Source organism: Rana temporaria, chromosome 2, assembly GCF_905171775.1.
Source record: "Rana temporaria chromosome 2, aRanTem1.1, whole genome shotgun sequence".
Taxonomy (NCBI): Eukaryota; Metazoa; Chordata; class Amphibia; order Anura; family Ranidae; genus Rana; species Rana temporaria.
Genome location: NC_053490.1, coordinates 140,546,691 through 140,561,896, shown reverse-complemented (window position 1 = coordinate 140,561,896; position 15,206 = coordinate 140,546,691). Strand labels below are relative to the sequence as shown.

The following is a 15,206-nucleotide window of genomic DNA, read 5'->3' as shown; positions in this document are numbered from 1 at the left end:
ATCAAATGGACGCCAATTTTGTTTGGGAGCCACGTCGCAAGACCGCGCAATTGTCCGTTAAAGCGACGCAGTGCCGAATCGCAAAAAGTGCTCTGGTCTTTGACCAGCAGTATGGTCCGGGGGTTAAGTGGTTAAGGCTTCTTGTTCGACAAATCGCAGCTAAATCGCACTGCATATGGGGTGCCATTAAATAATGGTTTTGCAAGAGCGTTCCATGTTTTGCTGCGATCCTGGAATTGCAGGCAGATCTCTGTACAATCAGGTGTGAATGGAGCCTGAATTCTTCAAGCGACCAATGTGCATGAGACTTGAAAGGTGATGTAGTCCGCAGTAACCCATGGTAACAGCACCATCCAGCTCACAGGCGCTGATTGAGACCAGTCTGGTTAGTTGGAGGACATTGTGCCCTTCATGTATGCGGGTGGCATGCAGACCTCCATCCTCCGATCATTATGTGATCTATGACTGCTCCATCATCGTGGAATCCTATATAGAACTTCCCCGTGTGTATGTGTGACATCACGGACACATGACAGGCTGGCTCCACTTTCCCCGTGTGATCCGTATAAACACTCTGCCTATGGAATCCGTCCAGCCGTAAATATGCCGAGAATCCCAGGGAAGCCTCCCGGCCGTGCTATATCCGACGTGTGATGACGTCCATTCGGGGTCTTCCCTCCCCTGGCTGCTATTTCAGGGCCGTGTCCCTCCAGCCGCGGCGGCTAATAATAGCAGGCGGGCTATTAATAGATCAAACAATGCGGCCTGCGTCATAGGAAACAGCGTGCGTCACGGCATACATTCCAGGCTACGCTGAGCCGGAAAAACCACGCCTCCTCCAGCCTTGTATGGAGAGAATCACCCACGTGCGTCATACACCCCCTGTGTCAGTAGCACGCCCCCAGTGCGTCACAGAGGCTTTAATAGAATGTGGATGGAGAAGTGGGAGCTCAGTAAGCTGTACAAGCTCCGGGGAGACCAGAGAAGGAGAACTGGCAGTGCCTGGGCATCATCACACTGCAACACCCCGCGGAGAGCCCGCACCGGGGACATCCAGCACACACAACTGGTATGTCACCACCTGTCACATGCCTATAGGATGGGCAGAGGGCAGCATCGGCGGTGCCCACAACATAGCGGATTATTTCTATGCATTCATCTCCGTGTTCAGCGGGCACAGGCAGAGCAACAGGTGCCCACCTATAGAGGCATGCCCTGCAACACCCAGCCACTGGGCTTGTAATGATCAGTGATCAGGGTATATGCTGCATGGCAAGTGATCGCTATTTACTAAGGATCCCCAAGCTGGACTAGTGCATGGGGTCTGCAAGCTCGGAGGTCTGGTGCTGGGCTAGTGCATGGGGTCTATGCTGCATGGCAAGGGATCGCTATTTACTAAGGATCCCTAAGCTGGGCTAGTGCATGGGGTCTATTCTGTATGGCAGGTGATCGCTATTTACTAAGGTTCCCTAAGCTGGGCTAGTGCATGGGGTCTATGCTGTATGGCAGGTGATCGCTATTTACTAAGGATCCCTAAGCTGGGCTAGCTAAGGGGTCTGGTGCTGGGCTAGCCAAGGGGTCTGGTGCTGGGCTAGCCAAGGGGTCTGGTGCTGGGCTAGTGCATGGGATCTATGCTGCATGGCAAGTGATCGCTATTTACTAAGGATCCCTAAGCTGGGCTAGCTAAGGGGTCTGGTGCTGGGCTAGCTAAGGGGTCTGGTGCTGGGCTAGCCAAGGGGTCTAGTGCATGGGATCTATGCTGCATGCCAAGTGATCGCTATTTACTAAGGATCCCTAAGCTGGGCTAGCTAAGGGGTCTGGTACTGGGCTAGTGCATGGGGTCTGGTGCTAGGCTAGCCAAGGGGTCTGGTGCTGAGCTAGCCAAGGGGTCTGGTGCTGGGCTAGCCAAGGGGTCTGGTGCTGGGCTAGCCAAGGGGTCTGGTGCTGGGCTAGCCAAGGGGTCTGGTGCTGGGCTAGTGCATGGGGTCTGCTTGCTTTGGGGTCTGGTGCTGGGCTAGTGCACGGGTCTGCTTGCTTTGGGGTCTGGCGCTGGGCTAGCCAAGGGGTCTGCTTGCTTTGGGGTCTGATGCTGGGCTAGTGCATGGGGTCTTCTTGCTTTAGGGTCTGGTGCTGGGCTAGTGCATGGGGTCTTCTTGCTTTGGGGTCTGGTGCTGGGCTTGCTATGGGGTCTGCTTGCTATGGGGTCTGCTTGCTTTGGGGTCTGGCGCTGGGCCAGTGCATGGGGTCTGCTTGCTTTGGGGTCTGGCGCTGGACTAGTGCATGGGGTCTGCTTGCTATGGGGTCTGCTTGCTTTGGGGTCTGGTGCTGGGCTAGTGCATGGGGTCTGCTTGCTATGGGGTCTGCTTGCTTTGGGGTCTGGCGCTGGGCTAGTGCATGGGGTCTGCTTGCTTTGGGGTCTGGCGCTGGACTAGTGCATGGGGTCTGCTTGCTATGGGGTCTGCTTGCTTTGGGGTCTGGCGCTGGGCTAGTGCATGGGGTCTGCTTGCTTTGGGGTCTGGCGCTGGGCTAGTGCATGGGGTCTGCTTGCTTTGGGGTCTGGTGCTGGGCTAGTGCACGGGTCTGCTTGCTTTGGGGGTCTGGTGCTGGGCTAGTGCATGGGGTCTGCTTGCTTTGGGGTCTGGCGCTGGGCTAGTGCATGGGGTCTGCTTGCTTTGGGGTCTGGTGCTGGGCTAGCCAAGGGGTCTGCAAGCTTTGGGATCCGCTGCTGCACTAGTGAAGCTTATGTTCTTCTCTTCCACCTACAGTAGCACTATAGAACTTCTCCAGGCTTCCAGATCTCACTGACTTTATTATGTCACATAGATTGTCCTGCTATTGCACTCTATTCACTATTTTGTTTTTGTATAAGATTTGGGGGAAGAATTGTAACTTTTCTTCTTGGGAGGACAGTCTTTCTCCCTGGGGCATCGGAGCCATGTCCTTCATATGGTAAAGCAGCAGTGAACACTTGCAGGCAGTGCCCAATGATTTCCCACACGGCTCTGGTAATGTGTGCACTTTTTGGGAGTGAGGTGCATGGTGTTGGAGCTAAAAGAAGATGACCTGTACACCAGCATGTACTCTACTGAGAGATCTGCAGGATATTCTTGCTGGCATTACTCTGAAAATGCCACTTGGCTGTCATTGGCATTCAATACTTTGAGTCCCTGGATCAAATATTCAGCCAATCAGTACGCCTGATTTGCACGTTTCTTCCAGATCAAGGGCTCCTTTAAGTATTTGAAGGCTTAGCATCACAGCCATGCAACTAGCATTTTCAAAAAGACGTTGGCAATGGCAGCTTTCCCCTGGCATAGTTTTGCATTGTGAATTGTGTAGCCTATTGAAATAAATGACAAATGTATATTGCTAGAGAAGTTCTTCGTTCAGCATTATACGAGGTGGGTTTGTGCCCAGCGTTTTCCTCGTTTATAAGAAAAGGCCTTCAGATGCATTATATAGAGGTCTGACCTATCAGGAGCCAATCTCCTGCTCCCCCTTTTGTCTTTCTGTGCAAAGTGCTTTCTTGGCTCAGCACAACCTCCTCATGCTTCTGGCATTTCCTCCAGGGAAAAGTCTAACCTATAAGGCTTATAAAACTCTTTCATTGTGCTGGGTTACAGTGTTCGCTGCTAAACCACAAAAGTAGCGGTTCTTCTAGCAGTGCAGCCAGATATACGATTTAGGGGTTTCTTTAAACCGAGGCTACTTTGCCTTTTTGTTTGTTTTTATTCGTGGCATGGAATTTTCCTCTGATGCCACAACAAGGTCTGTAATATTGCAGCCAGTGTTTTCTTTTAGCTTGATGGTAAATAGCCATTTGGATACTGATTGCCTCCGCTAGGTAACTACATAGACCAGAGTGCAGTGACTTGTGCAGAGCCTCTTGGACATGCAGCAGTTGCTGTTCTGCACGATGACATCCCACAGCTTGGCAATGTATGATGTAAAGACATACAAGCCTTTTATTAACAACTCTTCTTCCCAAGGATTTGTGCAGCAGCTGAGATGCCATTGTTAAGTCCAGTGATCCTGGCATATCCCAATGCGCTCTATAAATACAGCGAGAATACCGTAGGCTAAACTATGACCTAATAACTGGCTAGTTAAAACCTCTTTAGTCTTCAGTGTAGTCAATATTTATGATCATTTCTTGTTTTTTTTTTTTTATTCTACCTGATCAATAACTGTTTCTATTAGAAGAATTGGCCTGTTTGCAGTATAACCGTTTCCAAACGGTTGTAACCATCAAACGGCAGTTTGCTTCCTTTTCTTTGACTAAAGTTACAATTTAGCAGCTGACATGCTACAAGCTTTATATTTTTGCAGTAGACTCAAAACTTACCCTTGCTGGGCTGTAACACTACATTAATGGTTTCCAGTTAAACCAGTAAACATATTTTGTAGGTACTAACTGTGCAGTAAGGCTGCATTCACACCTGAGCGTTTTGTCGCCTGAAGCGCGACGCTCCAAAACGCTAGAGGGGAAAAAATACATTATTCCCTATGGAGATGGTTCACATCTCCACTCCAAAACGCCTGACGCCGAACGCCTGAAGCTCAAACAAGTTCCGGACCCTTTTTTGTCGCGCGAATCGGGCGGTTTGAGCGTTTGTATTTCACATAGAAAGTAATGGAAACGCTCGATTCAAGCGACTAGCGCGACAACGAGCGTTTGCTACGGCGTTTTGTCGCTTTAATCAATAGAACATTTCACCCAGGCAGGAGATAAATAAAATCTAGCAACAAGTGATGAAAAGATGATAATTTATCCTATTGGCTAAAAATAAAAAACGTCGGACGACACTGTATGCAAACGCGCAAATACGCATGAATACGCGCAACAAAACGCCAGAAAAAAAAACGACCAAAGAAGCTACGCTCAGATGTGAATGCAGCCTTAGACCCTCCTACATGGTCAGCTTTACACTTCATACAATAAAAAAAAAAAAAATTGGTGCTTTTTCATATACTTTTTATTTTATTTTATGTTTTTTTTCTTTCCCATAGCTATATTTATGATCTAAAATCAGTATTACTGAATGTTGTTAAACCTGCATCCACAGATGCTTGAAAATAGTCCAGATCAAATAGTGATTTGTGTAATAAATAAGACATGCTGTCCATCTTTTAGCTCTAAATGTAAAAGCGTAGTTTCTGTGAGTTCCTGTGCTTTGCAGTAGGAGTTTTTGACAACAATCTTGAGTTCTACTTAGAGGCTAACTGGCTTCAGCTTAAGAACTCGGCGTTGACAACTTAATTTATGACAGCTTGTGCCTAAAAAAAGAACTCGCTGATGCTCTACGATGTCAGAAGAAATGTTGCATAGGAAATATTGCCGCAAAAACGGGCCACTTGTTTTCTACCAAAGTGAATTCTGAATCGGTGGCAGTAATGCCCATTGCTTGTTTTTTTTCTTAACTATAGTTATAGATTTTTTTTTTCATGGTTTTATTGGGCCATTCTGATCTATACAAGAAATTCCAAATGTTTACCACATTAGCCAAGAGTATCTTTTCTTCAGTAATTCAATAAAAATACAGATGAGGTTAAGCTTGTATACCTTAATGGAAAGCGTACCTGTTTGACACATCCTAGAACATCACTGGGTCAGCGCTGATTCATAGTAAGAATCTGATCACTTGATTGAGAAGTTCAACTAATTTCAACAACGTCTAATGCAAAAAATACGTATCCTGGGTAAACCTAGTTGAAATTCTACTAAAACTGCAAATGCATACCGGTATATCGATTTCAGTTTGCTTTAACTCAACCTGTTTTTGAAAATTAGAAATTTGCTCAATTGCTAACTGTTTTTTTTTTTTTCTTTCTTTTTTTTTTTTCTTCTCTCTGTAGAAATGCCCTGTATTCAAGCCCAGTATGGAAGTCTGTCCCAGTGTGGAGGCACCAGTGACCATTATGTACCAGATTTCTTAAACTCAGAGTTTGGTAAATTCACCATGGACCTTGTTAACAGTGAAATTGCAGCTTCCACATCTTTGCCTAGTTTCAGCACCTTCATGGATGGTTACACCGGAGAGTTTGATGCTTTTCTTTATCCGGTTTCAAATCCACAATCCTCACTGAAGGTTGAGGAGTTTCAAGTGTTCGGCTGTTATCCTGGTTCTTTTACTAACCATTTGGATGAAACCATGTCATCGAGTGGCTCGGATTATTACGGTAGCCCATGCTCTATCCCATCTCCTTCTACACCAGGTTTCCAGAATCCTCAAGTACCCACATGGGATAGTTCTTATGGCGCCTACTCTCCAACTCAAAGCTATGACAATATGAGACCATGGACAGAGCAGCAGAAAACCGGCATTCCTCAGCCATCTTTTTTCTCCTTTGGGACACCAGCTCATAGCCCAAACATGGCTCCTAATACATTAAAGATGAGTCAAGTGCCACACAGACTTGAGCAGCAGGTTGTGGATCCAGATGTGTTTGCAATGGCACAAAACTCTCCAGTAGGATTTTCATCTATCCCCATTGGTCAGGGGCCTGTGATACTGGACAACTCCATTTTATTGGACAGCCCATTGTCTCCATCCAAAGCTCGTAGCCCTAGCTCAAATGAGGGGCGTTGTGCTGTCTGTGGAGATAATGCTTCTTGTCAGCACTATGGTGTACGAACCTGTGAAGGATGCAAAGGGTTTTTTAAGGTAAGTACTGAATATAACTTTAATATGCAATGGTCTGTCTGTCGTTACTTAGACTTAGACTTGGCCTTGATTGCCTCACCTGTTGGTCTCCCTGGGTGCTGGATGCCCTGTAGACTTGGCAGGCAGTCCTGGCACAAGCTCTTGGTTCTCAGCCACCCAGTCTTTGCACTTAAGCTGATACGCGTTCCTGAGGATGAAGAAAGGGGGCTCGTCCCAAAACCGCTCTGGTGTTAAAAAGCAGCTGTCCTCCCCTGTGTACAGTTTCTTGGCTTGCTTCTACAGCAGTTGATCATTTCTGCTGCCTTTCCCTAACATCAACTGGAAGGATTGAGCATGGGCAAACTTGGGATAAGATGAGGAACCCAACACCAATTAGACAGCGGTTAGGGAACCAAAAGTTTCCATTCGGCAGCAGGTGCTAGAACGGTGTGAAATAAACTGCAACCTTAACCCCTACAGAGCAGAGGTCATAAATCGCTTGCACTGGAGGCCCTTAAATAGTAGTTCTTTAGTCATTTGTGTTTCATTACTAGATTTTGTGTAGCTGTACATTCCATTGTGCTTTTCTATTGCTAGGTGTTAAACCTGTTGCAACAAATACCCATAGTTATTGCACTTCCACAGCATGTGTGTATTCTACTAAAATCTGCTCTCTGCATTGTTGGGCTTTGGAGCATTTTCTGTTGTAATCTGTTATTTTGGCACTGGTCAAAGGAGGTTGTGTTATCTAGGTAGAGGTAAGATGTGTTAATAAGCAGCCATTTGAAAGCAACTAATAGATGCAGCTACGAGTCTAAAGACAAGTGGAAATCATGCACTGTCAGTGTGTGTTTTTTTTTTTGTTTTGTTTTTTAAACACTGGTTTATAAATCGGATAAAGCAGAATAGATTTCATTGAGAAAATGAATAGTTTTTTTTTTATTCTTTTAGACTAAGGCCAGTGCGACTTTATTTGCACAGGTTGCAGGAAAGAAATTTGCACGATTCCCCAATCAACAGACAGTGCTGACAGGGGAATCGGCAATGGCGCGGCGGGGGTTGCTGTTACCGCCAGGAGAAGACTGTGATTATTCTGATATAGCCACTAGCGTAAATCACAAGAGAATCTGGCAGGCTGGTTGTACCCAAGATGACTGATCTGCTGAACCGGCCAAGATTCAAACCTTATATGGCTGACCTTAATTCAGTGGGATAGGTGTTATCATTAAAGACAAGAGCCGTAAAGTTCTGTTTGCATAATTGAAAATGATGACGTTTATTTCATCGACCCTTTGCGGTGTTAAGCACTTCCTTGTGGTTTCAGAATCCTTACAAACCTAGCGCTATAACTAGAATCATTATTTCTTTATAAATTTGTATACAATACTTTTTTATGTAGTCCTATGTTTTCCTTGCATTTTGTATACAAAGGTAAACAGACTTTATCTCCGGTTTTGGTCGTTGCCCTATGTATTTGCAGTCACTTGCCTCGATTCCCAGTATAAGGCTACTGTCTACAGTTTCAGCCTACCCACAAAATAATTTGTTTTGCATTTTTCTTGATCTGAATTTGTGTGCGTTATAGGCAAATCGGGTACTTTAGAAGAGATGCTCGGCTAATTAAGATAGGTGAATCGCTCTTTTTTGCTTGGAGCCAAATGTCAACTTGATATTAGGAACAGTCCGACACTAGAGAAATGTTACAAAAATAAATAGAACAGACAGGGCTTTGTGTCGTTCTGGCATCTCGCTTCCCCTGACAATTGTTCCTTTTTCTCCCCACAGAGGACTGTACAGAAAAATGCCAAGTACATCTGCTTGGCTAACAAGGACTGTCCCGTGGACAAAAGGCGCCGGAATCGCTGCCAGTTCTGTCGGTTTCAAAAATGCTTAGTAGTGGGGATGGTAAAAGAAGGTATGTGTTTAACAGTATATCTTGAAAAGTCATTCATGATCTGCCTAGAGCAGGCATGTCCAAAGTCCGGCCCGCGGGCCAAATGCGGCCCCCCTGTTGATTTAATATGGCCCCCCTGGGGATTTGGATATATATATTGTTTGTGGCCCCCAGGGCCACAAAAGATATATACCGTATTTATCGGTTCTGCCTTGGAGGGGACAGGAAGGGGGCAGGATGAGCGCCGTCAGATTACATGAAGAGAATCTCCTGTTTAGTCAGCAGCGTCTCTATTGGAAGTCCCGGCTCCTGGGATGCCATTGGACAACTGTTCTGTCTATCATAGGAGGCGGGACTTTGTATTAAAGAGGCCACAGAGTAAACAAGAGATTCTCCTGTTTGTAATCTGTCGGCAGTCGTCCCGCCCCCCTCCCTCTGCCCTACAAGGCTGCAGATGGGCATCGATCAGGCTGCACTGATGGCAATGGTAAGGCTGCATTGGTTGCAATGGTAAGGCTGCACTGGTTGCAATGGTGAGGCTGCATTCATGGCAATGGTGAGGCTGCATTCTAGGCAATGGTGAGGCTGCATTCATGGCAATGGTGAGGCTGCATTCATGGCAATGGTAAGCCTGTGCATGTTATACGCCGATAAATACCGTATATCCAAATAACACGCCCAAGCTCACCCTTGGTCCTGAGCAGCGCTCTGGGATTCGTTTGGGCCACAAAATAAATATATACAGTATATCCAAATAACACGCCCAAGCTCATCTCTTCACCACAAACAGCCACAAAGGCAAGAGAATTCTTGTTGGGCCATGTATTAGAGCTCGGACAAACACACTTAGACCGAATTTTAATCGTTCAAAGAATGTCAGGCAAAATAGTTGGCCCTCGAGCATGTTTACTTCATCAAATCTGGCCCTCTTTGAAAAAAGTTTGGACACCCCTGGCCTAGAGGAAAGACCATTGCATATGTTTTGATAAATAAGCGTGTTTGTATATGCAGCCATGCATACCAGCTGTTTGGTATTCCAAGTTGTGTACATGTACACAAAAAGGGGGCTTTTAGTAAGATGGGAGATAAGGTAACTTCCAAGACATTAGTACTACCTTTTTTTTTTTTTTTTTTTTAAGTATAGCATCAAATAAGTCACTTAAGTTGGTATATTTGTATTTTCTCTTTCGTAATTTGGTTATGTTGACTTTTTTTTTTCTTCAGTTGTACGCACAGACAGCTTAAAGGGCCGACGGGGTCGCCTCCCATCAAAACCAAGGCAAGCTTCCGATTCTTCTCCCGTTAGTCTTATTAATTCACTGGTACGAGCTCACATCGACACCATCCCCAATTCTAGTAACCTGGATTACTCACAAGTAAGTTGACCTATCACTGTAGACCCGAAACACAATGCCATCAAATGACTAGGTGTCCAGAAATTAAATATACTTAAAATAAACGCCTTTTAGGAAGTAATGCATTCTGCATCAAAATTTTTATTTGATACAGATGTTAAAATATACTATGTTAAGTACACAACCACTTGGTTTAAATGCTTTAAAGTCAAATGTTGGAAATGTAGTGTATTTTAACTTCAATGTTCAATTCAAGTTTAAAGTACATTGTGCAATATATTTGGCCTTAAAGTGAACCTGTGCTTCAACAGGTTCATTTTAACTTGGGCCTCCACGGCAGCATATACTTTCCATTATATCCCCACTGTATCACTGCTGTTCTGCCCTGTGCTGCCAAGGAAAGCCCCATGCAAACTAAAGCTGGATACACACTATACAAGTCTCTATTTAGATTTTTTTTTTTTTTAGATGTACCAAAACTATATAATAGGAGGTCAAACCTAAACACTTTCAATTTGTATACAATCAGGCAGACCCTTGCACTACATAGTTGAAGGTAAACCTAAAGGAAATCTAACAAAACGTGTATAATCCAGCTTTTAGTCTCGAGTGTAGCTTACATCAGTGTTTCTTAACTCCAGTCCTCAAGTTCCCCCCAACAGGTCATGTTTGCAGGATTTCCCTAAAATGAAACAACTGTGTGGTAATTACTAAGGCAGTGAAACTGATCAAATAACCTGTGCAAAATTAATGAATATCCTGAAAACATGACCTGTTGGTACTTGAGGACTGGAGTTTAGAAACATTGGCTTACATGGATTTGTAGGGAGTTATTTACTAAAGACAACTCTACTTTGCACTACAAAGTGCACTTGAAATTGCACTGAAAGTGCAGTCGCTGTAGCTCCGAGGGGGAAATGCAAGGTGAATAAAAAAACGCATTTTAGATTGCACATGATTGGATAATAAAATCAGAAGAGCTTCCCTCAGATTTACAGCGACTGCACTTTCAGTGCAATTTCAAGTGATTTGCCTTTTGTAAATAACCCCCATAGATTCACTGAGGTTGACTTCCTAATACTGACTAGTGCCATATCTGGTGTAGCTGGGCATGGTAGCTAATTGGCTTCTAACTTCAGCTTGTTCAATCAAGCTTTGACCAGGAGAAAAAACTGGAAGCTGATTGGATTCTTTTCTGAGCTGCACCAGATTTTGCATTTGTTTTAGTAAATCAACACCCCTGTATGATGGTGCTGATTGGCCAAGCACAGTCACATGCCGTGCTTCACTTGCACCTCCATACCCAGCATCCCCCAGTATTTCCGTTTGGCTTCTAGAGCAAGGAAAAATACAGTTTATACTTCCGTTTTTGGGGGGTTGGTGGAGGCGCAAAGCAACCCTATTTCTTTGCCTTCAATAGACAAAGCACAGGTTGTTTGTTGGGATATTTATTTTAAATTTAGCCTTTAGTTTGGTGAAGTTTTTGTTGGTAGCTCTAGCACTCTGTAACCTATTATTTTTTGTCAATGACAGTACCAGGAAAATGGTCCCATGCTACTAGAGAAGGAGAATCCAGTTGACGTACAGCAGTTCTATGACCTTCTGTCAAGTTCTCTGGAAGTGATCCGCAAATGGGCAGAGAAAATCCAGGGCTTCCTAGAGCTTCCCAAAGAAGACCAGGACCTCCTGCTGGAGTCTTCTTTCTTGGAGCTTTTCATCCTGAGATTGGCTTACAGGTAAACCAGCTGTCACTTTCTGGGGCACGGTCTCATTTTGGGCTGCTAATCCTGTTCTGAACACTGGACAGGACACACAGTAATGTAGGAGCAAGAGGACTTTAACTGCTTTAATGGAGAAATTGGATTCTCCCATTGGAGAGAGCCAAAACAAACAGGAGTCAAAATAAAGGCCTATATTTAGCACAGACTATAAGCTCATGATCCTAAGTGATTTTCTAAGTTAAAGGGGAACTGGTCCAGAACCGTTATGGTTAGGAACATTTTACAAAGATTTCATATTGTATAAAATGTTTTTATTGTACTGGCCGAAGGAAATATGGAAGCAGCAATTGCCGGCTTCTTTCATAGCTATAGTTTCTTGGCCTTATTTTGAGTCGCCAAGTTAGGAGGCATGAAGATTGGCAATTCTCATCTGAATTGCCCATCTGTCTAGCAACATGTTAGGGAAACATTGGGTGAAAACTGCCAGACAAAGTGGTCTCAAAACAGGTTTTAGGAAGGTATAGCTTATATTTAGTGAGTATGTTTACAAACTACACGTAGACTGAGGCTTTTAAAACCCACATTATGTAAGATTTACAGCAAGATTACGTTTTTAAATGTTCATAAAAGAAAAAAACATTCAAAACTAGATATTTTTTTTTTTATATAAGCTTTCCCTCTGAAAACTGCAGCTACTTTGATGAAAAACAAAAGCTTTGTTTAGATCGGTACAAGTTGTCTCCCTTTCTGAAAGAATGCTGCTGATCTTCCTAAACTGGACAATTAAGCCAGGTACACACGATCGGATTTTCCACGGACAAAGCGTAGGACTTTTGTCAGAAGGGCGTTTGCCAGGAATTTGTCTTGCATACAAACGGCACACAATTGTTGGCAGACAAACACAAAACATGTTTTTTTTTTTCTGCTCTTTAGCGCCACCCTTTGGGCAACTTCTGCTAATGTGTTTATGGTTAGGATTGCTTCTGAGCATGCGTGTTTGTACGATGGACTTGCGTACACACACACGATCAGATAATCCATCAACACACATTTGTTGTCAGAAAATTTTAAAGCATGCTATCCCACATTTGTTGGATAACAATTGTCCGATGGAGCATACAAACGGTTGGATTTTCTGACAACAGCCTGCCATCACACAATTCCCGCCGGAAAATCTGATCGAGTGTCCGAGGCTTAAGAATGATTTTGTTTGCTGCACTTCCCTTAACTGTAAGATCATAGGAGCTAATGGTAGCCATGATTTTCCTATGCCCGCCCCTACCATTGACCGTTATATTCAGACAACATACATACAATGCCTTTAAACTCTTCCAAATTTGTATACATATTTAGTGATTTATAAAATCCAAAGCCATAAAAGTGTTAAGATAACCCCAATATAATAATAATAAAAAAAAATATTGTAATCAGTTAATATGTAAAATGTGCTTAGAGGTCTTAAAGTATAACCTGGTGTGTGCATTTAAAAATCTTTCATACGATTTTGCTTATATTTTTGCCTTTTGATGTGGCACTTATGAAAGATGTTTGCCTAAGCAAACAGTGTCTTAGTTTTAATTCTCTCTTTTTTTTTTTGACTGGCTAAAGCAAACATCTAAGTAACTGCTAGGCTGGTGACATCCCCTCTGTATGTCACTTTAAGCTTATACACACCTGTGCATTTATGTGGGGCAGCATTTTTTCTGTTTTTATAGTAATTTTTTTTAAGCATGTTAACACTAGTAAATTTTAGTTATGAGGTTAAGGTATTTTCTGTATATGACATTGATTTTGCTTACTTTTCAAACAGTTCGAAGCCTGACGAAGGGAAGCTGGTTTTCTGTAATGGAGTGGTGCTTCACCGTATGCAGTGTGTTCGAGGCTTTGGAGAATGGATAGACTCAATCATCGAATTTTCGCACAGTCTTCAACGTATGAACATTGATGTCCCATCATTTTCCTGCCTCTCTGCCCTTGTCATCATCACAGGTAAATCATAAACATTTGGAAAATTAGTTAATCAGTTTTCATTATGTGTTCCTGTAATTTTCCACCATATGAAATTCAATGAATTTAACAATGTTGTATTCATAGGCTGCTAATAGCCAGGCCCTAGATGGGGGGGGGGGGGGGGGGGGGAATTAATGCTAAACTCAAACTCGGGAGCTTTTTTTTTTTGCCTATAGTGTGGATGTGTCCCGCTCATTTATTTCCGTATAATTCTGTAATGGAGTTGAGTATCCACGCTAACTGTTCACAGGAAAACCTGTTCGCACATACCGAATCCTTTAGTTGTACCCTTCCCACCCCAATGCCACCCTGTGAGCTCCTACATTGACATACATTTTTGCTGAGGCTATTCTGGTTACAGTATGGCATTTCACTGATCCAGTGTCTAGTTATTACATCCTTTCTAAGTTGTATGTTATTTTTAAATGGGAACGTATGTGTGTGTATGTATGTATGTATGTATGTATATATGTGTGTGTGTGTGTGTGTATATGTATATGTGTGTATATATATATATATGTGTGTGTGTGTGTGTGTGTGTGTGTGTATATATATATATATATATATATATATATATATATATATATATATATATTCTTTATCATGGGGAAACGTATTAAATTTAGCTACTTCTGTTTTTCAATGCAGATAGACATGGATTGAAAGAACCTAAAAAAGTTGAGGAACTTCAAAGCCGGATTATTAATTGCCTTAAAGAGCATGTGCCGTCCACGTTGAATGAGCCCAGCCGATCTAACTGTCTATCCAAGTTATTGGGCAAGCTGCCTGAGCTGCGCACCCTCTGCACGCAGGGCCTTCAGCGCATTTTTTACCTGAAATTGGAGGACCTTGTTCCGCCACCGCCTATTGTAGAGAAGATCTTCATGGACACACTGCCCTTCTAAAAACATTGCACTTTTCTTCTAAGTTCAGAGAAAGGGACACCCATGCTCGCATTGAAGATGGAGTATCTTGTTACAAACTTTTGGAACCCTTTTCTTTGACATTAGGTGCCTAACCAGTAGATTGTTCCTCACTGGAATCTTCTGGGTCTTATATGAAGACTTTAATTTTATTCTAGAAAAATCCAGTTGTGCCTTTGGCTAAACAGACTTTTTGTCTCTCGTTTCACTTTTTAAGTATTTTTTTTAATACTTGCTGAATTCACGTGGTTCCTATACTGCCTTTCCTACAGCACTCCAAGATTGGACCGGACCTTTAGAGCAGACTCAAAAGCTTTACGAGATGGGGCAGCATTTAGCCTGCCTTTTTTCCCCAACTGTCTTTCAAAGGGCCTGAAGGGGACGGACCCAATTTCATTCACAGCCAGTTTGTAAAGTCTTGTACATAAATGAAGAACGAACTGTATATAGTATTAAAAAAGTAAAAAAAAGTAAAGCTACTCCTTGTATTGGTCACTATGGATCCCACATTGTTCTGGGCTGTGTGTATATATGTGTAATTTTTGAAAAGAAACATTTATATTTGTGTACCTTACTGGATTTACAGTATGTGTTTTTTCTGATTAATATATATTTAATATATTAAATAAAAAAATGCTGTAATAGCAATAGTCTTCCTG

General features: G+C 43.2%; 1 protein-coding gene across 2 annotated transcripts in view; it reads left to right on the top strand.

Moving 5' to 3' along the window:
* The window catches only part of NR4A1 (nuclear receptor subfamily 4 group A member 1), a 71,842-nt gene extending 56,647 nt beyond the window's left edge, over window positions 1–15,195 (top strand). The window contains exons 1-7 of one of the 2 annotated variants that reach the window (XM_040341223.1): window positions 937–1,069; window positions 5,857–6,665; window positions 8,430–8,559; window positions 9,763–9,914; window positions 11,427–11,629; window positions 13,425–13,603; window positions 14,273–15,195. In XM_040341223.1, coding sequence (XP_040197157.1) covers window positions 5,859–6,665; window positions 8,430–8,559; window positions 9,763–9,914; window positions 11,427–11,629; window positions 13,425–13,603; window positions 14,273–14,529 — 1,728 coding nt within the window. In that variant the 5' untranslated portion in view covers window positions 937–1,069; window positions 5,857–5,858 and the 3' untranslated portion in view covers window positions 14,530–15,195. Of the gene's footprint in view, window positions 1–936; window positions 1,070–5,856; window positions 6,666–8,429; window positions 8,560–9,762; window positions 9,915–11,426; window positions 11,630–13,424; window positions 13,604–14,272 lie in introns of those variants that run through there. The other variant, XM_040341224.1, reaches the window with a different exon arrangement.
* The last annotated feature ends 11 nt before the right edge of the window (window positions 15,196–15,206 follow it).